The sequence below is a fragment of the Lepidochelys kempii genome, chromosome 2 (assembly GCF_965140285.1).
Source record: "Lepidochelys kempii isolate rLepKem1 chromosome 2, rLepKem1.hap1, whole genome shotgun sequence".
In the NCBI taxonomy this organism is placed as follows: domain Eukaryota; kingdom Metazoa; phylum Chordata; order Testudines; family Cheloniidae; genus Lepidochelys; species Lepidochelys kempii.
This window is the reverse complement of record NC_136381.1, coordinates 117,895,271-117,920,256: the sequence shown is the minus strand read 5'-3', so window position 1 is coordinate 117,920,256 and position 24,986 is coordinate 117,895,271. Positions and strand designations below refer to the sequence as shown.

Below are 24,986 nucleotides of genomic sequence, written 5' to 3'. Positions count from 1 at the left end.
ATGTTTTAGATTTCTGTTTTGTGCAGTGCTTTGCCAAGATGCACAGCATCTGTCCATGGGTGCCTGTGTCCATGAAGTGGCATGAATACTGTACCTTCTCTTCCCTTTTCAGTTGTTCTGAGCATTAATCTCATAAATGTTTTATGTTGTTAAATGGTTTAACATGGATCAGAAAGGATAATTCATACGTGGGTGTGAAGACTTGTCTGTTGTGGGTTATATGTGGGAGAGAGCTATTACTATATTTTAATACACAGAATTTTCAAGGAAAGAGCAACCTTTCTCTTTTTTGTCTAAAGACAGATATTTGACAGCTGGGCAGCAGCTATTTGTTCTCAGACCGTCTCTGTAATTTGTTACATTTTTTCCCAGATAGCCACAAGTTAAAATATTATCTAAACACACCATTTAAAAAGGTATATTTACTATGTTCTGTCTAGAATGACAAACATGCACGGGGGCTTTGACAGGAAGATACTGTTTCAGCTCTCCAGCCTGCAGTTTTAGGAGTGCAGCCCTCCCTGATATCTCATAGGTTTGTGCATTCTGCCCTCTCCTCTTCAGTGTTTACCAGCCCCACTGACCACACATCTGAGTTCTGCTAGAGCACCATTCTTCTTGTCGGTCCTTGCTGCAGTTCAGGCAGGCGGGAGCTGCTGAGATATACTCATCTATAACGCTTTGAACTTCCCTTCAGTTGTTCCACATGTTAATCCTTCAATGTCATATTGAACACCGCTTGCCCTTTCCACCTCCTCTCAGCTAGGCAGCTGCTTCTGTAATGAACCATAGCTGCATCAGTGTTTGGGAAGGGTGCTGTTTACTGCTGTTAGGTTTTGGTTTCATTGTGACAAAAGAACACCCATGAATTTGTTTCAGGCTGTTCGTGATTATTTCTGCAGCAATGGAGTAGGTGGCTGAATGGGATGGGAAGAAGTTAGCTGGAGACCCAGGAGCCTAAACAGAACGCATACTTTTAAATGTTTTCCTATGTTGTACCTGCAGGGAGCCTGACATACGATATCATCATGTTATCAACTCTTGGTAGCTTTTCCTGCTAAGACTTACCTCACGTGGGGAGGAGGCAGTGTTGTGGCTAAGGTGCTGAGCGCTGATTCATAGCCACAAAATATTTCCTTATATTTTCTTGTATGGAGAGGAAAAAAATGAAAAAGAAAAGTGTTTGCTAAGATCAGAAGCAGCAGCTATTTGTAATCCAACGTTGTTTTAATTGTGTGGACTTCTGCTGACAAACAAATCAGCTCTTGCTGCCAAATGTGCAATTGTTCTTCAGGGTATTGATCTCAGGAGAGGAATCTGAGTTTCCCTTCTCTGTATCACCCAAGTGAGGGGGATATTAACTGTTATAAATGGAATGGAAACCTGGATATTGTTTGATGGATGCAACGTGTTGGTGAATATTGGCATTCAAATCAGTAACAGAATTAACAGACAAATGCTTGTTGTGGTAGGATCTGGCTTTAATTTGGGTTCTCATCTGAAAGAGAAGGGCAGTGCCAGCATTTTTTGTGTGTTATTAAATGCAGCTTAGGAATCAAAAGTTCTGATCAGCCACCAAGTACTAGAATTATGGCTGGGGTCCCTGGCATTTGTCATGAACAGAGCTGGGTTGAAAATGGGGGAGGCTCCATGGAAATTTTCAACTTTTCAGCAAAAAAAACCAAACAACTGAACATCCAAAAATTTTGACTTGATAATACGGCTGCCAAGCCTCCTAGAAGTTGAGGTCCATGTGCCCCATGCCCCCATTCTCCTCTGTGGGCTGGGCTCCCTGGCCCAGACTACATTTACCATGCTTGTTCTTGGCCAAAAAATGAAGTAAACTGGAGAAAATTGGTGAAATTTCTTTTGGCTATGGTGGAGTTGTCAGAGCACAGTAAAAAAGGGGTTTGTCACACTTAATTGTTTTTCAAACACCGTTTTGGCATTCACGTACCTTATATAGCAGACCTTCAAATATATGGTAGGTTGTGCCTGGGCCTTGCTATAAGGAAAGCCATTCCTGCTTTTGCAAGGGCCATGCATAATCACAGTGCCTAAGCTCCAGGGAGCATAAATCACCCCCAAAAGGATGGGGAGGCCAGGCCCAAAGTCCTGTCTTCCCCTCCCAGCCTCCTCTACACTGGCTTGCAAAGCTGCACAGGTGTGCTGATGGTACCAAAGATGGTACATCATGTCTACTCCCCCTCCATGCTGGGTTCCTCAGCATGAGATCCTGCCTCTAGAAGCACAGTCTCTCCCAGAGCTCCTTCTGGGAGAGTAAAGCAGTGTGCTACTCCCAAATCCAGCCTGTTGGTTAAATTCCACAGTCTAGCCCACAGTATTCTCAAGCATTGATTTGAATGGGTAATGATGTGGTCAGTGAAATAACTCGGGTTGTAGGCTGGAAAAGGGCCTGATCCTGCAAGGTGCTAAGTGTTACTGGGAATTGAAGGCATTTTGCAGGACCAGGGCCATTCTGTATATATTTGTCTGTGACATCAAATTTGTTTTGCTTGTTTGTACTTTTACCTCTTTACTGGAATATAAAAAAGAAAGCGAAATTTGATGAGGGGAGGACCCTCCCTTAATGGAACATTATGGCTAGGAATTTACACCCATGACAGCCGAGAAATGCAAAGTTATGCTTTCTGCAGCAACTGTAAATTGGCTACGTTGGGCATAAATATGAAAGCATAAATTTAACAGTATATACACTAATACAAAATACTACCGTATGTGCAAATGGATCAAGCTACAATTGCAAATTTGAATTTCATGTCTGTTGTGTGTTTAAATTTCCAACCATAACAGTGGATTGGTGTAGCTTCAGCACTGAATGTATTGAGAAAGGGTTATCTGTTACAGGCGTGAGACTATTATGTCACATTAAAACCCTGTGCAGTTTATGTACATTTATCCAAAATATAGGCAATGCAGGACTATTAAAGCTGTGGCAGCAATAATGCTGATAGTCTTCATGTATTTATTTTCTGGCTAGAACAGTGATGACAGTAAAACACAGTTGGCTTTTTTAATAGTTTGACTGTTGTGGAATTGCTAACACGGTTTTTAAAATCGTATTTGTGTCACAGCTGTCGAAATACAAGTTAAGCTTTTTTCCTACTTTTTCAATTTACGGTTCATTGTGTAGTGTCATTTTGTCTCCGCAGTAGCTGAGAGAGAGAATTTTAGTGAAACACCATATCAGAAAGTTCCTCTCCTGTTCCCTTCAGCATGCTGTAGTTTGATCATTGTATTTGGAAAAACATATAACACTAATGCAAAATATTTGTAAAAATCACTGGGCAAAAACAGTGCAGTGCGACCAGCTTTTTAGAGCTTTGGGCTAGGATAAAATATTGGTCATTTGGTACTACTGATGTGTTGTTTTCACTCCTAGCACTAACCCTTTCCCGTTCTCGGGCAGCATTCTCCCCAAGGGCAGGAAGGACCCATATGCAGGTCTTTCTCTTTTGTAAGTAAAGTAGTATCTTGTGAGGCTTCTCTTTTATATGGCTGGGGGGGAATCTTGGTTCAGTTTAGTTGGCAGTCCCGACTCTGTTCGAATGAGCAGAGAGTACCCTTGTGATCAGCACGTGATTCCTGTAGCCTGAATCCATCACCAGGTTTCTCCTGCAGATCTGGTGATGTTAGAGGGTCTAAGCACATGCATTTGGTACTTAAGTCGCCAAGGTGGTTAAGTATATCAGATAGACCTAATACGTAGAGGTAGATATACTCTACAAGTTGGCAGAGCAGGATGCGCAGTTCCCCATTTCATATGACAGTAAGTACCATGCACCATGGCTGCAGTGTTAAGATGCATTTTGTTTATTTTTTATTAGAGGGAAGCCAGAAACTGATTTATGGCTTATTGTTGTTCTTGATCTCTAACCGTAAACATGTATCATTGGGCAAAGATCCTCAAAAGAGTCTATTTTATTTAATAATTCAATGCTCACCCTTAAATACTTTCCAATTTTGCCTGGTTAATTACATAAAGTTATCTCAGGTATTTGCAGTATTCCCGTACTCCCTTGTACTTAGTGGAAATACCTTGTGGATACTGTAATCATATATCTAGTTTTATCTAGTTTTCATGAGAGTACTGAAAAGTGCGTAAGGTACATGTGCTGTAATAGTTGAAAATGGAGGTGTGGAGAGAGAATCTAAAATGGCACAATTATAAAGCTCATTATATAGAAAACTGTGGACTGGGGAAAAGGAAATAGCATAGAGTTTGCAGCAGACATATCAAACCTGCAAAACAAAATGCAGAAATTGGGGTTGTTTTTGGCTTAATTGGCTTGTGAGTTGCTTGCTGGCTAGTTTTTACTTGTAGCTTGTTGCTTGTTTGGCTTGTTGCTTGTTGTAGCTTGTTGCTTCTTTTTTTTTTTTTTTTTTTTTTATCATCTCCCAGCAAGCAGGGACAAGGGGGTGAGAGAGTTAGGGATGCACAGTGGGCCCACCACAGTCCCAGACTGCACACCGGGGGATCTAGTCACATAGGGTGTTGGGGTTCTTAGAGATTAGCTTGTTTTGGCCTTGTTTTGAAATGAGATTAGCTTGATTTTGGCTTATTGTGAAAGTCGGGGTGCTTATTTACCGCGTGAAAGTTGGCAACTGTGGTTTGCCAACAGTGTTGCCAACAGCATCGCCAGAACTGTATAGTAACCCTGATTAATGTCTGACCGTGTTCTGCAAATGGTTCTATAGTTTCTCAAGCCTCTCAAGTTACTTTCAAATCTTAAGAACAAAAAAAGTTCATATGTGGGGTATGTGGCAGGGCCTAGTACTTATCTGTACCCTGGGACTGTCAGGAAGGAACTGCGTCAAGAAACCCTGGATTTAAAACTGGGAGGCAAGGATTAGCAAGCAGGGCTTAGTTTAGAAGCTACTGGAGTCCATTACCTTCTGAGGAAACCTGCCTACACTATATAAAGGGAGGAGGAAACGGCAATCAAGGGGTGTCTGCTGGTAGAGGCTGGAGAGCCAAACAGCAGTGTCGAGGGGTTTGCCAATAAAACCAGTCAGACAACAGTCAATTTCTATTAAACCTTGAGGAAAGGGAGTTTGAGGCTATTGTTTGCCTTGAACCTGAAAACAGAAGGAACGTTTGGTTTAGGAAAAGCCCTGAAGAGAACTTTCTTTGGTTGGTTTTTATTAGCTGAAGGAACACTTGCCCCCACAAGCTGTGCAGCATACTACAATTCTTTTTGAATTAGAAAAAATCATATTTTTCTTGTAAGTTATTTTATGAACGTTGCAGTATTCAGTTATAAATGTTACGGAGGGGCAAATTAGACTGGATACAACAAGAACCTCCTCACCTCTAACCCTTTGCTCATTTTTTGAAGCGTGGAAAAGTTTGGTAAAGGACTTCCCACATTCCTCTCTCCAGGGTGACTGAGTAGGTTCCAGCATTTCCCACTTGTGACCTTTTTCCTAGGCTCCTATGCTTGTTTTGTTGCCATTTTGCAAGAGGAAGAATGGCTCCCCTCTAGCATTTTCAAGAGGCATGAGGCTCATTTGCATTCCTCACCTGAGTCTTGCAGGACTGGGCGGGAGGGTAAAAGGGAAAACAGGTTAGATGGCCTCCTCTCATGTATTTGGGGAGTAAAGGAAACCACCCGTTTGCCAGCCAGTTCAGGGTTTTCTTTGCTCAGTTTCACACAAAAAATCCACAGTCTCATCAGGGATTTGAGATTCTGTGGAACCTCAGTTAATGAACCTGCACATCTGGAAGCAACAGGGCCTGTTGATGCTATTGGGAATTGCTGGGCACTCAGCATTTTTGAAATTCAGGTCACTTACTTAGGTGTCTAAATATGGATTTAAGAGCCTAATTTTAGGCTTCCAGTTCAAAAATCTAGGACTGTCCCTTTTATATGTCCACCATTTGTGGGTGGGGATAGTGGCCTACCATCTAGTTTTACAACTATTTAACCAATTGCACTTTTGAACCAGGTAGTCCACTTGGGAACCAAATTGGGCACTGACTTCATACCTCTGCAGTGCCATTGACTGCAGTCAGTGGCAAAGAGTGACAAGAATATAAGACTATTGCCCTTTATCTTTGAACATACAGGAGTTTTGTATATTATAAGTCTGAGTAAAAGAATACCTTTTACCAAAATATTAAGGAGCTTTGCGGTATCTATTAACTATTTGATAGTGTTTAAACTATATTTGTCTATTTGGAGATGAAAGGCTAATATTCTTTCCATCTCTGTTTAAAAAAATAATAATACATTTGTTAGTCTAAGGCAGTAATTTCAAGGGTTAATTCTCCAGGGATACATTTAGTTTTCCTGAAGACTTGGTAATGCAGAAAAAGGATCAGATCCTGTAAATGCTTATGTCCATGAGTAGCATTATTATGTACGTAGTGTCATTGAGTTCAGCGGCATTACTCACATAAGTAAGGTTACTCTCAAGTGTTTTTGAAGGATCTGGCCTTGTAGGTCTGAGTTTAACTGGGAATATTAGTGCTGTCTCCATATTAATGGTCCAGTCCTGCTTCCACTGAAATCAACAGCAAAAGACTTTAGCATGACCTACGGATGCTCAGCACCTTTCAGATTCAGGGCATTAAGAAACGGCAATGATATGTATTTTTTGCAGTATTGCTGTTTAACATCATACTTCTAAGTGTGAAATACATAGCTACCATCTAGATTAGATGCAGATTGTGTTTGTGTTTATTTCAGGCAAGTCTCCTGCTTTTCTTAAAATGAAGGACCTGATACAGAGTTGTGACTTCAATGGGTTTTGGATTAGTCCCTAAATACCTTGAAATTAGTCAATAAGTTGCTACGGTTCTTTGGTAGTGGAGAATGTAATGTAACTTGTGGGGTGAGGGTGAAATATATTAAAACAGAGTCTTATCACGCTGGTATTATTAACAACATAATGTATGTTAACTTTGTATTAACACAGTAAGTCTAGGGTGTCTCCAACATCCACAGCTCTGGCTGTGGTGTAAGAGGAGGTGTATTCCTTTTATTCATTTAGCCCTGGTCTACATTAGGACTTTAGGTCGAATTTAGCAGCGTTAAATCGATTTAAACCTGCACCCGTCCACACAATGAAGCCCTTTATTTCGACTTAAAGGGCTCTTAAAATCGATTTCCTTACTCCACCCCTGACAAGTGGATTAGCGCTTAAATCGACGTTGCCGGCTCGAATTTGGGGTACTGTGGACACAATTCGATGGTATTGGCCTCCGGGAGCTATCCCAGAGTGCTCCATTCTGACTGCTCTGGACAGCACTCTCAACTCAGATGCACTGGCCAGGTAGACAGGAAAAGAACCGCGAACTTTTGAATCTCATTTCCTGTTTGGCCAGCGTGGCAAGCTGCAGGTGACCATGCAGAGCTCATCAGCACAGGTGACCATGATGGAGTCCCAGAATCGCAAAAGAGCTCCAGCATGGACCGAACGGGAGGTACGGGATCTGATCGCTGTATGGGGAGAGGAATCCGTGCTATCAGAACTCCGTTCCAGTTTTCGAAATGCCAAAACCTTTGTGAAAATCTCCCAGGGCATGAAGGACAGAGGCCATAACAGGGACCCGAAGCAGTGCCGCGTGAAACTGAAGGAGCTGAGGCAAGCCTACCAGAAAACCAGAGAGGCGAACAGCCGCTCTGGGTCAGAGCCCCAAACATGCCGCTTCTATGATGAGCTGCATGCCATTTTAAGGGGTTCAGCCACCACTACCCCAGCCGTGTTGTTTGACTCCTTCAATGGAGATGGAGGCAATACGGAAGTAGGTTTTGGGGACGAAGAAGATGAGGAGGAGGAGGAGGTTGTAGATAGCTCACAGCAAGCAAGCGGAGAAACCGGTTTTCCCGACAGCCAGGAACTGTTTCTCCCCCTAGACCTGGAGCCAGTACCCCCCGAACCCACCCAAGGCTGCCTCCTGGACCCAGCAGGCGGAGAAGGGACCTCTGGTGAGTGTACCTTTTAAAATGCTATACATGGTTTAAAAGCAAGCATGTGAAAGGATTACTTTGCCCTGGCATTTGCGGTTCTCCTAGATGTAGTCCTAAAGCCTTTGCAAAAGGTTTCTGGGGAGGGCAGCCTTATTTCGTCCTTCATGGTAGGACACTTTACCACTCCAGGCCAGTAACACGTACTCGGGAATCACTGTAGAACAAAGCATTGCAGTGTATGTTTGCTGGCATTCAACCAAAATCCGTTCTTTATCTCTCTGTGTTATCCTCAGGAGAGTGAGATATAATTCATGGTCACCTGGTTGAAATAGAGTGCTTTTCTTCAGGGGACACTCAGAGGAGCCCATTCCTGCTGGGCTGTTTGCCTGTGGCTAAACAGAAATGTACCCCGCTGTTAGCCACAGGGAGGGGGGAAGGTTGAGGGGGTAGTCACGCGGTGGGAGGAGGCAAAATGCGACCTTGTAACGAAAGCACATGTGCTATGTATGTAATGTTAACAGCAAGGTTTACCCTGAAAGAGTGTAGCGACTGTTTTATAAAATGTGTCTTTTTAAATACTGCTGTCCCTTTTTTTCTCCACCAGCTGCATGTGTTTCAATGATCACAGGATCTTCTCCTTCCCAGAGGCTAGTGAAGCTTAGAAAGAAAAAAAAACGCACTCGCGATGAAATGTTCTCCGAGCTCATGCTGTCCTCCCACACTGACAGAGCACAGACGAATGCGTGGAGGCAAATAATGTCAGAGTGCAGGAAAGCACAAAATGACCGGGAGGAGAGGTGGCGGGCTGAAGAGAGTAAGTGGCGGGCTGAAGAGAGTAAGTGGCGGGCTGAAGACAGGGCTGAAGCTCAAATGTGGCGGCAGCGTGATGAGAGGAGGCAGGATTCAATGCTGAGGCTGCTGCAGGACCAAACCAGTATGCTCCAGTGTATGGTTGAGCTGCAGCAAAGGCAGCTGGAGCACAGACTGCCACTGCTGCCCCTCTGTAACCAACCGCCCTCCTCCCCAAGTTCCATAGCCTCCACACCCAGACGCCCAAGAACGCGGTGGGGGGGCCTCCAGCCAACCAGCCACTCCACCACAGAGGATTGCCCAAAAAAAAGAAGGCTGTCATTCAATAAATTGTAAAGTTGTAAACTTTTAAAGTGCTGTGCTTAAAGTGCTGTGTGGCATTTTCCTTCCCTCCTCCACCACCCCTCCTGGGCTACCTTGGTAGTCATCTCCCTATTTGTGTGATGAATGAATAACAAATGCATGACTGTGAAGCAGCAATGACTTTATTGCCTCTGCAAGCAATGATTAAAGGGAGGAGGGGAGGGTGGTTAGCTTACAGGGAAGTAGAGTGAACCAAGGGGCAAGGGGTTTCATCAAGGAGAAACAAACAGAACTTTCACACCGTAGCCTGGCCAGTCATGAAACTGGTTTTCAAAGCTTCTCTGATGCGTACCGCGCCCTCCTGTGCTCTTCTAACCGCCCTGGTGTCTGGCTGCGCGTAACCAGCAGCTAGGCGATTTGCCTCAACCTCCCACCCCGCCATAAACGTCTCCCCCTTACTCTCACAGATATTGTGGAGCACACAGCAAGCAGCAATTACAGTGGGAATATTGGTTTCGCTGAGGTCTAAGTGAGTCAGTAAACTGCGCCAACGCGCCTTTAAACGTCCAAATGCACATTCTACCACCATTCTGCACTTGCTCAGCCTGTAGTTGAACAGCTCCTGACTACTGTCCAGGCTGCCTGTGTACGGCTTCATGAGCCATGGCATTAAGGGGTAGGCTGGGTCCCCAAGGATACATATAGGCATTTCAACATCCCCAACAGTTATTTTCTGGTTTAGGAAGAAAGTCCCTTCCTGCAGCTTTTGAAACAGACCAGAGTTCCTGAAGATGCGAGCATCATGCACCTTTCCCGGCCATCCCACGTTGATGTTGGTGAAACGTCCCTTGTGATCCACCAGAGCTTGCAGCACTATCGAAAAGTACCCCTTGCGGTTTATGTACTCGGCGGCTTGGTGCTCCGGTGCCAAGATAGGGATATGGGTTCCATCTATAGCCCCACCACAGTTAGGGAATCCCATTGCAGCAAAGCCATCCACTATGACCTGCACATTTCCCAGGGTCACTACCCTTGATATCAGCAGATCTTTGATTGCGTGGGCTACTTGCATCACAGCAGCCCCAACAGTAGATTTGCCCACTCCAAATTGATTCCCAACTGACCGGTAGCTGTCTGGCGTTGCAAGCTTCCACAGGGCTATTGCCACTCGCTTCTCAACTGTGAGGGCTGCTCTCATCTTGGTATTCATGCGCTTCAGGGCAGGGGAAAGCAAGTCACAAAGTTCCATGAAAGTGCCCCTACGCATGCGAAAGTTTCGCAGCCACTGGGAATCGTCCCAGACCTGCAACACTATGCGGTCCCACCAGTCTGTGCTTGTTTCCCGAGCCCAGAATCGGCGTTCCACAGCATGAACCTGCCCCATTAGCACCATGATGCATGCATTGTCAGGGCCCATGCTTTCAGAGAAATCTGTGTCCATGTCCTGATCACTCACGGGACCGCGCTGACGTCGCCTCCTCGCCCGGTATCGCGTTGCCATGTTCTGGTGCTGCATATACTGCTGGATAATGCGTGTGGTGGTTAATGTGCTCCTAATTGCCAAAGTGAGCTGAGCGGCCTCCATGCTTGCCTTGGTATGGCGTCCGCACAGAAAAAAGGCGCGGAACGATTGTCTGCCGTTGCTCTGATGGAGGGAGGGGCAACTGACGACACGGCTTACAGGGTTGGCTTCAGGGAGCTAAAATCAACAAAGGGTGTGCCTGTACATCAAGGAGTATTTCAGGCAGGACTGCACGGAGGGTTCCAATAAGAAATGGTGCACCTAAGTTATCGTTGTTATTGGAACAAGTTATCGTTCTTATTGGAACAAGGAGGTTAGCCTGGCCTCTGATTGATACATGGCTAGATTTACCTCGCTGCACCTTCTCTGTGAGTGACTGCAGTGTGATCTAGACAGGGGAGGAGGCAAATGAGTACAAAACAAATCTGGTCTATTTCTTGTTCTGACTCACTCCATCTATCTTTTACATCTTTGGCTGGCAGCAGACGGTGCAGAAGGACTGCATGCCATCCACATCTCATGGCTGCTCGGCAGAAGATGGTACAGTACGACTGCTAGCCATCTTCATCTCTTGCCTGCCTGGTATAAGATGGTACAATACGACTGCTAGCAATCCTCATCTCTTGCCTGCCTGGCAGAAGATGGTACAGTACGACTGCTAGCAGTCCGTATCGCCTGCCCGCTCACCATAAGATGGTTCAATAGGACTGCAGGACTGAAGAGAATGACCTGGTCAAGTCACTCCAAATTTAGTCCCTGCGCCCATGTCTGCCCAGGCGCTCCCAGCCGACGTGGCCAGGAGCACCTCGGACACGACGAGGACGACTACCAGTCGTATTGCACCGTCTGCTGCCAGAAGGCAATGGGTTGCTGCTACTGTGCAGCAAAGCCGTACCGCGTCTGCCAGCACCCAGGAGACATAGGGTGACGGTTACCTGAGCGGGCTCCATGCTTGCCGTGGTATGGCGTCTGCACAGGTAACTCAGGAAAAAAGGCGCGAAATGATTGTCTGCCCTTGCTTTCACGGGGGGAGGGAGGGAACGGGGGCCTGACGATATGTACCCAGAACCACCCGCGACAATGTTTTAGCCCCATCAGGCATTGGGATCTCAACCCAGAATTCCAATGGGCAGCGGAGACTGCGGGAACTGTGGGATAGCTACCCACAGTGCAACGCTCCGGAAATCGACTCTAGCCTCGGTACTGTGGAAGCGCTCCGCCGAGTTAATGCACTTAATGCACTTAGAGCATTTTCTGTGGGGACACACACACTCGAATATATAAAACTGATTTCTAAAAAACCGACTTCTATAAATTCGACCTAATTTCGTAGTGTAGACATAGCCTTAGAGTTGGTATTGTCTCAAGAGCTCCTGTATGATGGCTTTATTGTGTGGAGTTTTGAAATTGGTATACAGGGGAGATGAATTTCTTTGACAAGTTTATTCATGTAACAAGTTGGATAATCATTTGTGATTCACAGTTTGATTTACGGGGGTTATTAATTTAAAACTTGCACTATATTCCTTATCAGATATTCATTGAAAGGTTTACACTGTACGTAACAGGATTCGTATAAATCTGGGCACTGTAAATTTGTCTTACTAACAGGTTTATTGCTTTATCAGGTATTCACTTAGGATTTCACTTTTCTATCATAAAACATTCCCAATCATAGAATACATTTTTAATTGAGATAATGTTCTGTATAGACCAATGCTTACATACAAAGTGTTGTATTTTTATATAAACAAAATAAGAAAAGCAATTTGTTCTTGTAGTACCCAAGGATCCTATATACATGTACTTAATTAAGATGTAACGTTTTAGTGGGAAGGCAGGAAATAAAATGCTTGCCTCCCATCAGCTTGTGATGGTAGCCTCCATTGCCCACCTGTTACATTTTCAAACAAGCAGCTTTTGGCTTTCTCCCATGTTGCTCCAGATGCTTTAGAAGCGCTCCACGCAAACAGCAGTGAAGCTACCTCATTATCAACCTTTGAATTCATCCTCAAAAATCTCCTTTGTTGTGATTGCTACATAAAACTCGACAACAGTTAGTCTGCTGGTATACAGAGACCACTACCTACCTGACCAATGCTGACCAATTTTGTCTCGCTGTGTACTTGTAGTCCTCTATCTGTATCCATTCGTTGTCTCTTGTCCTATAATTGATTGTAAGTCCCTTGGGCAGGGACTGTCTTTTTGCTCTGTGTTCGTACATCGCCTAACGCAATGTGATCCTGTCTGTGACTAGGGCTCCTAAGTGCTATGGTAATACAAATAATTAGAAAGTTAAGCAGGAATGGGAGAGGAGAACTACTGCTGTCTGGTTTTTGTTCAAAATAAGGATTGATTTAAAGAAATCTCATTAAGGGCCAGATCCAAAGCCTATTGACTTCAGTGCGCTTTGGCTCGGGCCTTAAAAGTCCAGTGCATGTAAACATTGGCCTAATTTTCTTCCTCTCTCTGTGATCTTGAAAATATCAGGGCATGCTCTCCTGACCACTTAGATCATGAGACAGGGTCTTCCAGTCTACAGCAAAGGTGACACATTTGCATATTGTAATGATTATGAAAATATGAATATCTTAACAATAGTCTGTATTTTTTTAATCTTAAGGGTTTTATTGTAACTAAAACCAATAGAGGAAATTAACTGATACTCCCATTTTTTGAGTCTAAACATGTTCTTTGCTTTGGCTACAAATAAGAATGCACCAAGAACTGTAAATCAGACTGTTTTAGCATTAAATTGAACGTTACAGAAGATAAACATAAACATTACAGAAGATAAATGAGATAAACATGGTAAAATAAACTACATGGAAATGTTATGCATGAATGTGATAAGCATCTTTTGAATATGTGAAAATAAATCTTTAAACTGTTTCTACCTTGAAAATTACTGTGATGAAATGGCCTCCTCTTATTGAACAGATCTGCTCCCTCTATGTGTTTAAGTTCTTACTACTCTTAAGTAGGTAGACCTGTTCTTACGTAGTTAGACCTAGATCTGTTAGACCTGCAGAACCAACACATCTAGGAAAGAGGCAGATGAATTCTATTTCTGCTCACAAGTAATTAGCAGAATTAATGTTTATTCTAACTGCAGAGCCATATTTTATTTTTGATAGGGAAGGGTTGCACAGTGTACCTGCATTGTTTGCCTTACAGAGCCTTGGTTGCTAGTGGTGATGTGCAAGAGGAATTAAGGTTGAATGAGTTTGCAGAAATGGCAGCCAGAATAACTGTCTTTTTACTTGTGAACTGAGCAAAGGAGGCACTGAGACAATGAACACTGGAACCCCACAATGCCGTTTTGAGAGATTAAAGTTTTTCAGCTTAGAACTGCACTTTAGCTACTTGACAGTTCAGTTTGTGCTTTAAAAAACAGTGCACAAACTTTGCAAAATTTGAAGGAATTAACTCTGTGAAAGCTTAGTTTACATGTTATTATGAGCATAAAATAGAATTTTAAATATCTCTATCCAAATGAAACATTTATATAGATGTGTTGTCAAGGTTCCTTTCCTACTCTGAACTCTAGGGTACAGATGTGGGGACCCACATGAATAACCCCCTAAGCTTATTCTTACCAGCTTAGGTTAAAAACTTCCCCAAGGTACAAACTTTGCCTTGTCCTTGAACAGTATGCTGCCACCACCAAGCGTTTTAAACGAAGAACAGGGAAAGAGCCCACTTGGAGACATCTTCCCCCCCCAAAAAAAAAATATCCCCCCAAGCCCTACACACCCACTTTCCTGGGGAGGCTTGAGAATAATATCCTAAACAATTGGTTACAAAACCATCAAAGACCCAAACTCCTGGATCTTGGAACAATGGAAAAATCAGTCAGGTTCTTAAAAGAAGGCTTTTATTTAAAAAAAAAAAAGAGGTAGAAATCATCTCTGTAAAATCAGGATGGGAAATACTTTACAGGGTATTCAGATTCAAAACACAGAGGATCCCCCTCTGGGCAAAACCTTAAAGTTACAGAAAACAGGAATAAACCTCCCTCTTAACACAGGGAAAATTCACATAAAACAAAAGATAAACTAATCCGCTTTGCCTGGTTTACCTATACTGGTTGCAATATTGGAGACTTGGATTAGGATGGATTGGAGAAGATGGATTTCTGTCTGGCCTCTCTCAGTCCCAAGAGAGAACAACCCCGTAAACAAAGAGCACAAAACAAAAGGCTTCCTTCCCCCAAGATTTGAAAGTATCTTGTCCCCTTATTGGTCCTTTGGGTCAGGTGCCAGCCAGGTTAGCTGAGCTTCTTAACCCTTCACAGGTAACAGGATGTTGCCTCTGGCCAGGAGGGATTTTATAGCACTGTATACAGAAAGGTGGTTACCCTTCTCTTTATATTTATGACATGTGTATACATATTTTTTTTTATTTTTTAGCCTCTCAGCAAATATCCTCCTTTGATAAATGACATCTCTTTTTGGCTGCCCTCTGAGAAATACTCTGAAAATGACTTCTATGATTTAGTCCGAACCATCGGAGGAGACTTGGTGGAAAAGGTTGTCCTCATTGACGAATTCACGCATCCCAAGTAAGTAAAGCTCTTGAAATATTTCTTCCCCGTTGTCAGATGATGATATGTGTTATCTAGAAAAATGTATAAAAACATGTTTGGTTATTACAATGGCTGTACATTTACATTTTCATAGCTCCAAAATGTTTCCTACAGCAGTTTTCAAAAATGGGTTTTATTTTATAAAAACTTTATTTTCCTTTTAAAGTTTTGCATGAATGTTGAATATATGCTAGGGAGGCATAGTGCTGGCTGAAAACCAACTTCCCACATAGATCTGCCAGTGTACCTCACCCACAACATCCCCATTCTAGTCCTAGACCTGAGCCATGGCTGTTATTTGTTTGTTTATTCCCTCCTTTCTTTCCTATGGTCTGATCCACACATGTATGACGTGCATGACAAGAATAGTATTGGGTCATATAAGAATATTGTTTATATTTAGTGTGTGGGAGGGGGGAGATTAGATTTTGCTCTGTTTTCTATTAGCCAGCCATGTAACTGGAACTATTCACACTTCCAGGCATCAGAATTCCTTCCTGTTAGAATAGGAGCACAAAATGATCATACAGGAAAAAAAGAGTGGTCCATCTCATATAGTTGGTTATCTCTAACAGTGACAAATGCCAGATGTTGCAGATAAAACTATTTTTGAAATCATCCTCCACACAGTTTAAACTACCTTACGCCCTTTCAAAGAGGGTAAGAGGTAAAATTTTATTGGCTGAAACCGTTTTAAAAATTGGGTTTTAAAAATAATTTCTTTTCAGTCATTTTTTGTTCTTGTAGGTTGATGGGGCTGTGAATCTAATTGTTCAATATTATCTCAGGGGTGAAGGGAAATTTCTGACCTAAACCTAGCTGATCATCAGTTTATGCCCTGCATCCTGCAGGCTTTTCCTACCGTAGTCAGACATTTGACACCATTGTTCTCTTGAATTTGTTGTACACTGTATGCTGGATTTATCAATTATTTTTCTGGCCTGGTAGCTATCGTGGTTCAACAAGTGAATAAGTTTTGGTTGGTTGTTGGCATTTTCCTTAAAGTGGGCTTGGCATTGTATGAAACAGAATTTCATTTATGCAAAGAAATGGATGTGCCACTTGAATTTATGGAGTCATCTAAAATCTTTGCATTTCTAGTCCCTAAGCGTTCCTAACATTTAAGTGATGTCTCTTGCTGTGAACAGGATTTTCAATTAATACCTCTAGACTGAAAAGTCAAATGTTCAGGAGAACAATATAGGCTATGATCAGATAATGAGTGCACCTGAGCATAAAGACAAATAGGATTATTAGCTATGGAGAATGTGAAGAAAAAGTTTGTTGCAGCCATGCACAGCTTTCTCTTTTTATTGCTACTGGGGCAGCGCTGTATTGTCAGTTAGCACAAGACAATGCATAGACCTGAAAACTAGGCACATTGATGTTGCTGAAAATACATTTTAATTGCCAGTCTTCATATCAGTGTTGATACAATAAAAGAAGCATCAGAAAGTTATGTAAAAATGGGAAAGACCCATCTAGAACTAGTCTAATTTCCTATATGCTAATTCTATGCTTTTACTCTAGATAAAATATCTGTTCCATTGACAGGTTTTGTGTTGGTTGCTATCTTCTCAGGATACTGTGTTTAAAAATGTGGTATTGCCTCTATTGCTAACCATTCTCTTTGGGCAAAATTCTGAACTCCCATAATGCAGCAGGGGGGTGAGCCAAGGTCTCTATAGAGGCTGGGGGATGCCACTCTGTCTCCAGAATGGCAGCCATGTTGCTCTATGGCTAGTAGTGCAGCCTTGAGGCTGAAGTAGTCCTCTCACCCAGCATGTTCCCTCACTTCAGGCATCACGGCCTAGTTGTGGCCCAGCCATCCTCGTTCCAGTAACTCCCAGCCAATTGCCCTCTAGAACCCTTGCATGCTAAGGTGTAGGAGCTTTGATGGTGATGATCTCTGTAGCATGTAAAGGCTACAGGCTCCTGCATAGGGTCGTCGTCCCCCCCCCCCGGCCCCCTCCCCTCCCATTGGTGCTGCTCCCACCTTGTCCTGTTTAATTGGCTCAGAGCCTTCCACAGTTGTGGGATGGGGAGTAGGATTTTAAGCCCCTTTTCTGCTTGTAAATTATCTGCAGCACATTTAGATTTTTATGAATGTATTTGCAGTTGAAAATTACTTGATTAATAGCTTATGTGAATGTATTTGTCTATTCAATAGACAGCTTGCAAAACTATTTATTGTGAATATTATTTTGAGTATTGAGCTATGACTCGTCCCCTCAGTCATATATTATTCTTTCTGCTAACTGATGGAATGACTACTTGCATATCCATAAAGAGCTTTCAAGATGGCTGTGCAAATACTTCATTAATACATATTTCTACAAGTATTTCTGACATTTTCCCTTTACTCCAACATGCTGGTGAACAAAAATGTTTTCATGCACATGTTTTCATAATCAAAAGGGGTTGTGAATACCAAGAATTTTATGGAACGTTACAGAGTGGACAGCAATTGGTAAACATTTCTAGATGTTGTGCAATAACAATGGTGCTATCCACATCCAATGGTGCTATCCACATCCACATCAGTACTTGTTGTATGGGATAATCTATCCAATATTTTTGAAATTCCATCAATAGTTAAATCAGAAAGTGGTCCTCCTTTTCTGGTCAAGACTTTGCTAATTTCACAAAAGAAATGGGTTTTCCTTGAGAAAAAAACGATTGTCCAAAAATCAGGCAAATAGAGGAAAGATTTATGCCTCTCCTAAGTAAGCAAGATTGCTGCCATCCAAAAAATTCCAGTAAGAAGAGTATATGAAATTGTTGAGACATTAATATCAGTAATGCATTCGTGCATAGATGAAATTCCAGTGAAGATAATGAGAATGCAATGCCCAAACTTCCAACAGAGACCACAAAGTGAAATAAAGTTGACTCTGTGTGTGTGTGTGTATATATATATAATAGAAAATAAGCTGTACTGTCTCATTTTAAAACCAGAAGACATACCTGGGTGAAACAGTCAGTTTAGAACAAAAAAACCTCTCAATTTCATCTTGTACCATTATGGGTAACAATAAGGGAAGGTTGGGAGAACAATATGTAGGAATTCATCCTGTTTAAAAGAGATGTCTAATTTCAAAGTCAAGTAAAACAGAAGAGGCTGAATGCTGATCTTCAGAAAATGAGTTGAAGGCTGTACCAGCAATGTGTTTTCTCAGACTTAAAGTTTTAAACTGTTGTTGCTAAATACTTTGGCTCCAATACAGTGTGGCAGCTTGGAAAGTGCACCGTGGCCCTACAGCCATCATAGCCACCTCTGGAGGATTCCATCTGAACAGCGAAGTACTCCGGTGACATACAGCCACTGTAGCAGCTTCTAGTACAAGTGATATGGCTGGAGAAAGGTTGTGGGCACAGGGGCAGAAGAATCTATACCATTAGAACACATTTCCCTTCAGAACCTAGAATTGAACCCAGAAGTCCAGAGTCTCTGTATTTTGGTTAAAGCTACCTTTGCGTGCACTTTCCTGCCTGAGCAACACATTTCAGCCCCACCCCTTTGTATACTCCATAATGGTGCAGGACACCTTGGAATCATGTGTTCTGAAAAGTTTGTTCAATATCTTGTGGATACATTTATCCAGTTCAGGATCTGGGCCCCAATTTTAAGTTTGACACAAAAATGATCTCTGTGAGGTTAGTAAGAAGATACAGTGTCTAACAGGGTGACTTTCCCTTTAAGGGCTAGAGGCTGCAGAGCCAGCTTTCCCTAGTTACTAAGTGGGCACACCTGAGCAGGGATCAGGTGATTCCTCTACAAGAATCTCAAAGAAGCTTCAGAGAGGGAAGTGTCAGGATCCTAGCAAGGGCAGTTGGGATCAAGGTCAGAGAAGGGTCAAACCTGAGGCTTAGAGTAGCGGAGGAGTTCTCAGTCAAGTTCCAGGCCGGGGTCAATACCAAGGATCAGAGTCCAATTCAGGTTTCAGGGTGTGGGTCAAGAGGTGAGGTCCAAATCAAGCCAAGGGAGAAGCCGAGAGTTCAAGAGCAGGGAGCAGGAATAGTCAGAGCAGCTACAGGAGATCTGCGCTGTTGCCTGGACAGTTCCTGGAATGCCCTTTGGGTTTATATAGGGCAGGGAGCCAATCAGGAGCCATGAATCTGGAGGCGGGACATGCCACAGTCTGTGCCCACAGTGTGTTGTGGATAGTGGAGCATGAGCTAGTTATAGTTGCTGCTGGGTGGTAGTATGGAGATATCTGCTGCAGGCCCAGGGTTTGAGACTCACTGGGCCTTACAAGGATGACGCTCAGGAAACTGCCAAGTGTGAGAGAAGCTCCTGTGGGGAGGACCTTGGCACCACGGGAGTTTGGGGCTTGCAAAGAGTAAAAGAATGGAGACCCAGCTCTGGGAAGGAAGCCTGAGGACTCCCTACCTAAAGAGAGAGCATGAGTGAACTGGGGTTGGTGCCTAGAATGCCGACATGTGTGACAACTAAATACGTTGTATCCCAGAAGGGGAGTGGTTTTAATTACCTTTTGACTGTGATCTGGAGTTTTTGTGGAATGCAAGTAGGGAAATCAAGGCAAGGCTCTGCAGAAAGACCTATTCACATCCCTGTTTTATGGAAACAAGGTGGGTGAGGTAATATCTTTTATTGGACCAACTTCTGTTGGTGAGAGACAAGCTTTTGAGCTTACACAGAGCTCTTCAGGTCCTGTTACGTGGAGGCAGGCGAAAGAAATATATAAAACTGGAAACTAGAAATGAACTGTGTTCTCAGTGGTATTTAACAAAGTAAATTTTTAATCAGAACAATTAAATATACCCTGAAAAGGCAGTATGGGAGAGAATAAGCAGGAAAATTTCTTTTCACATGCCGTGTTAAAAAGATAGCAAGGAAGTAGTGAAGGAAGGTTGTTCCTGTCTTTGAATGAATTTCTTGTATACTTTCTGGAGACAGTTGTACATTTGTAAATGTGTAAATACTAAAATAGGAAAACTATTATCTATTGTAGTTTAGCAGGTATACACTGCCACCGTTTCAAAATGTCCTGGATATAGAATAATCAGATGACCAATATGTTGTCTGATCCTTTCTCTACCCCCTCTTTGCCCACCATATTAACTGATAAAGGGCAGATTTGTAGTGCGGTAGGGAGAAGTCAGCAGATCCCATCTTCTACCACCGTCTATCAAATCGCTCCCATATCTCCTGATTAGATTGTATAAAAGCCAATGTATGTTACATCCCCTTATTTTCTCTTTTCTTGGCATATACTCTGCTTCCTCCCTCCACTCTCCGCCAAAAAAAAAAAAAAATTCAGATTAAGCAATGCATACACAAATACTTTTAGAGCTTAGTTCTTTATCAGGGATATTTTTCTGTCACGTTTTCATTTTGCTTCTGCAAGAGGTGAATTGCGGTGGAATAACACTGAAACTCTGTTTGCTGCTAGTATTACACAAATTAAAACACAATTAGTTCAGTCCCTGAACTCCTTGTTCTTCATCCTGAGTACATTACAGTTTGCTGAGGGATTCTCTGAGATTACCTTTCACTGCTGACCTGGCGGTGTCCCAGTTGTAGTTTCTCTGCAAAGATCACCAGAAGAGGAGAGACTGCTTGACAAGAGCTATCAGAGGATAGAGGCCTCCTTTTGATGAACTGTGTGCTTTAGTGCTCTGGAGCTTTTCATTTCTTTGATCAAATAAATGGAAGACTAATATTTCTGCATTAAATTAATAATTTATATCAGGGTCTTTTGAAGACTACTGGCTGCTTCTGGCCCTTTTCATCAACCCCAGTAATTGAGCAAGCCTCCGAGCAAGATTACACAGTGGTTTGTAAAAGCCGGCGAAAGCCCCATTTCTCCTCTCCCCTTCCTCCCACACAAAATAGCACAACTTACTCTCTTCAATGAATGAGAAGCTCTCCATGTTTCGCTTTTGTCTCATATCCCTCAAAATGACAAAAAATAAAATAAAATGCTCGTAATGAAGATTCCTGGAGCACTCATCCATCGGTGTTCCAGTCTTGGCATGCATACACCACAGATCAGTGTCTTTTGGCTAGCAGGTTGTGTTTGTGTCCCGGGCATCCTTATGCACCTGTGACTGAGGATGTAAAGGGCAGAGCTGGCCCAACTGCCACTCAGTTCCTTCTCACCACCCATGACTGCAAGACCGAACTCCTCAGTGTCCGCATCTTCACGCATATGTTTTCATTAGCTGTGAATAGTTGTGTGTGTATTAGCACTAGTTAGGTAGTTTCTCATTGGCAGATAAATTGACAGCCTTTTGGAAGTTGTACTTTTTGTATTTTTTCCTCTCTAATAAGAGAGGTTGAAGTCTCCAGGCTTTAAGTATTGCTCCTCTTGTGAGGCAGCGATTCCAGTAAAGGATACAAGCACAAAGGTGATTTTTCTGGTTAGAGGAAGTACATAGCCCTTCCAAATGTGCTGTGGGAAAGTCCTTTTCTTAAAGGGACCTTACAAGCTAGGGAGGTGCTCTTGAAAATGTTTTTCCTAGGCCACTCTGTGCAGCCAGCCTCTGATCCAGGCAGGGCAGACCAACCTCAGAGTAAAAGCACCCCAGTGAGTTCCATATCCATTAACTCATGGGTTCCATCTACAAAGATCATGATGGCTCAGGATTCTGATAGGCTGGTTAAAGCCATGTGCTCAGCCACAAAGCAGCATCACTCTCCCCATAAAAGCATAGGCAGCTCCCATTCTAAGGAGACTCCATGGGCCAATCCGGGTGCCATAGGAACTTTGAAGTACTGGGACTCCTGCATTGCTTTGAGAACTGAAATCAGATGCCTCTGGTACCGAGGCTCCTTTTGAAAATCCCAGTTTTAAACAGCAATAACACACCCTAGGTCAAAATCTGTAACTGTCATAAATTAAAAATCTGTCATAAAAAAGAAATTGTGTCCTGTGAATGCTGTGTGTGTGTGTGTCTGTATACTGATCTGCACAAGATTATTTTATACTATATTTTATTGCATAGCAATAAAAGCCAGATCAGCATCTGCTTCTGCTGCATGGACCTCATCTCTTGTATCATCCACTCGATAGTCAATGGACTGGATATAAAAGGAACCGAGAAATACTCTTTTCAACTTTGTTTAGAAACAAGTCAAATAAGCCCTTGCGTATTATGGTCAAGCACTGGTTCTCTAGGTTACAGTTTTCCATCTGGCTTATTCCCCTCTCGGGCTGAGGTGTTTTTTTCCCTCCTCTTTTCACCTTTGCTTTCTGTCCTTAAATTCTCATCTTTTTCTTGCCTGCTGCTCCAATTGGTTTTCTGTGGCAACAGAGCCATTGCTTTGGAAAGGTCAGGAATACAGTCAATTTCACTTAGTGCACACATGGAGAACACAACACCACAGTTGGAGGAAAAGCTACACAAGAATGGAAGCTGAAAGGGAATAGTGCAATATCATGAGGCTTGTTGAAAACCAACCCATTCTGAACTTTGATCTGCCCTGCACTCAGTTTTATAGAAATGTATTTTATGGCACTCTAGTTAACTTTGTGTTGGTTCTAGGGATGAGCAAACTCAGGGCTGGTCTCCACTATGGGGAGATCGACACCGCTGCAATCGATTTAATGGGTCTAGTGAAGACCTGCTAAATTGATGGCAGAGCACTCTCTGGTCAACCCCGGTACTCCAGCTTTCCAAGAAGAAAAGTCGACTAGAGAACATTTCCCGTCGACTCAGAACTGTGAAGACACCGGAGCAAGTCGATCTAAATTACGTCAACTCCAGCTACGTTATTCATGTAGCTGGAGTAGCGTAATTTAGGTCAATTTACCCCCATAGTGAAGACAAGCCCTTGGTTTGCTTAGTTTTTTACATATGGGAATATTGTGGGTTTGAAATTTCAAGTCTGACTCCATCACTATAGGGTATGCATTCTGCTTGCTGTAGAAAAGATTGCAGATTGCGAGGACAGAGCAGAATGGTGGCAGAGAGTAAAATCCATGGGGGGAGAAGCAAAGTGAAAGTGGTTCACAGAGGAGACAAGATGGAAATCTTTAGACCGTGAGGGTGAGAAGAGAAATCTAATTAAGTAACAAATAACTACAACTAGGTAATATATATGTCGTATACAGGTCATCCACTTCGTGCTAGCTTAGAATGTTGGGTTCTATCTCAAATTTATAGAACAGATATTTCTTTAAAAAAAAAAGTTGAATTGTCCTTGTGTGGAAGGGGAAGCATGGATTTAAATTATAGGGAAAATATGCATGAACTTCAAATAGATTTGAGAATCCCAAAATATGTGAAGTTAGTAAAACCTCAAACTAGCGAGGTTAATCCATTTACTACTATCAGTCCAGCTTTAAAACTCAGCCATAAAACATTCTCCCTGGGTTGAAACTAGATTTACTTCAAAGCAATCCCCAGCAATTGGGCTAGCAGTCAAAAGACCAGAAAAGCTGAAATATGCAATATCAATTATCCACCACTTTAAAACTGTTTAAAAACATATTTACATGATAGATCGTAATAGCTATTGTAATAATCTACTGGACTAATATTCATTTTCACAATTGGTACATATAACTACAGTTCATATTTAGATGATAGACTGTAGTGGCCCAGAAGGACAGACTGAGGTCCACTGGGGACATTATCCAATAAAAAAGAAAGCCTATGATAGTGTAGGTATTGTATGAATTTAAAAATATAGAAATAGAAATTGTCATACCAGAGTATACCAAGACACCTTCTGGTCCAGTATCCTGTCTATAGAATTGTCCAGTACCAGTTGCTTCAGAGGTGCACATAAAATCATCATCCTGGCCCAAATTCTGCAGGTCTATAATTCATGGTACAATTTCATTCTGACTCCATACTGGTGTCACCTTGTGTTCTGAAGCTTGAGAATTGACAGACCTTATCATTTTAGTGCAACTGTAGATACTACTCTTATTTTTAAAATCTTACTAAGCTTATTTGCCTGGAAGATTTTCAGTGGCATGGAGTTTTTGATACACTATGCAAAGTATTTTAATTAGTTTTTAAAAGTTACCTTTTAGTTTCATCTTGGTCTAGTATTATTGGGAATCCAGCTGGAATTCTTTATTACCTATTTTATGTCAAAAACCTCTTTCGTATCTCCTCTTCCTTTCCCAAATGAAATAAACCTAGTCCTATTAATTGTATATCTCGTCACCTCAAATCATCCTCTCCCGCCTCTACAAAGCTATGCACTTTTGTACTCACCATCTTTTGATCTCAAACATTTTACAAACTTGGATAAGCAACGTTATTATTAATATAAAAATGGAATAACTGAGGCCCAGGCACATTTAGATAAATTTTTCTAAGTGTTCACTAATTTTTAGCGTCTCCGTTTTTGGATGCTCAACTTAAGGATCTGAATCCTGGTTTTCAGAAGTTTTGGATCTGTACAGCTTCCATTGATTTCCTCTGCAGTTGTAGATGCTTAGAACCTCTGAAAATAATGGCTCAGGGTGTCTCAAATTGGGCACCCAAAAATGGGTGTATGAAAATCAATAGACACTTAGAAAAATGCTGGCCTAAATGACTTGCCTAAGGTGACACAGCAAGTCAGTGACAGGATCTGGAATAGAATAGATGTCTTCTAACTCCCAGCCGTCTAGATCTACCACTATGCCCACACACATGCCTCTAATCCTTATTCTCAGCATAATCCACCTAAGGATTTAAATAACTTAAATGTCTTCCATATTATTCTATCTCCCATTATTAATACTGTCTAACAGCTTAGACACTTTTTATTTGACAGGCACTGTGCATTGAACGAGTGTCATTGTTGCCTTTATCTGTTTCCCAAGGAATCAAAGCTAATTCAGAACCCATGAGTGTG

At 42.4% G+C, this 24,986-nt stretch overlaps 2 protein-coding genes across 9 annotated transcripts in view; both read left to right on the top strand.

Moving 5' to 3' along the window:
• FARS2 (phenylalanyl-tRNA synthetase 2, mitochondrial) overlaps nucleotides 1–24,986 on the top strand; it is a 371,125-nt gene that overhangs the window by 238,189 nt on the left and 107,950 nt on the right. For all 8 annotated transcript variants that reach the window (XR_012157340.2, XR_012157339.2, XM_073332127.2 and 5 more), the window contains one exon: nucleotides 14,985–15,136. Coding sequence is in view for 6 of the 8 variants with exons in the window: in XM_073332127.2 (XP_073188228.1) it covers nucleotides 14,985–15,136 (152 nt within the window). In the remaining 2 variants the exon portion in view is untranslated. The remainder of the gene's footprint in view (nucleotides 1–14,984; nucleotides 15,137–24,986) is intronic.
• Nucleotides 7,093–9,134, top strand: LOC140907029 (uncharacterized). The gene is made up of 2 exons (XM_073332134.2): nucleotides 7,093–7,955; nucleotides 8,542–9,134. The coding sequence occupies exons 1-2, from the start codon at nucleotides 7,373–7,375 to the stop codon at nucleotides 9,081–9,083; spliced, it is 1,125 nt and encodes a 374-aa protein (XP_073188235.2). The 5' UTR covers nucleotides 7,093–7,372; the 3' UTR covers nucleotides 9,084–9,134.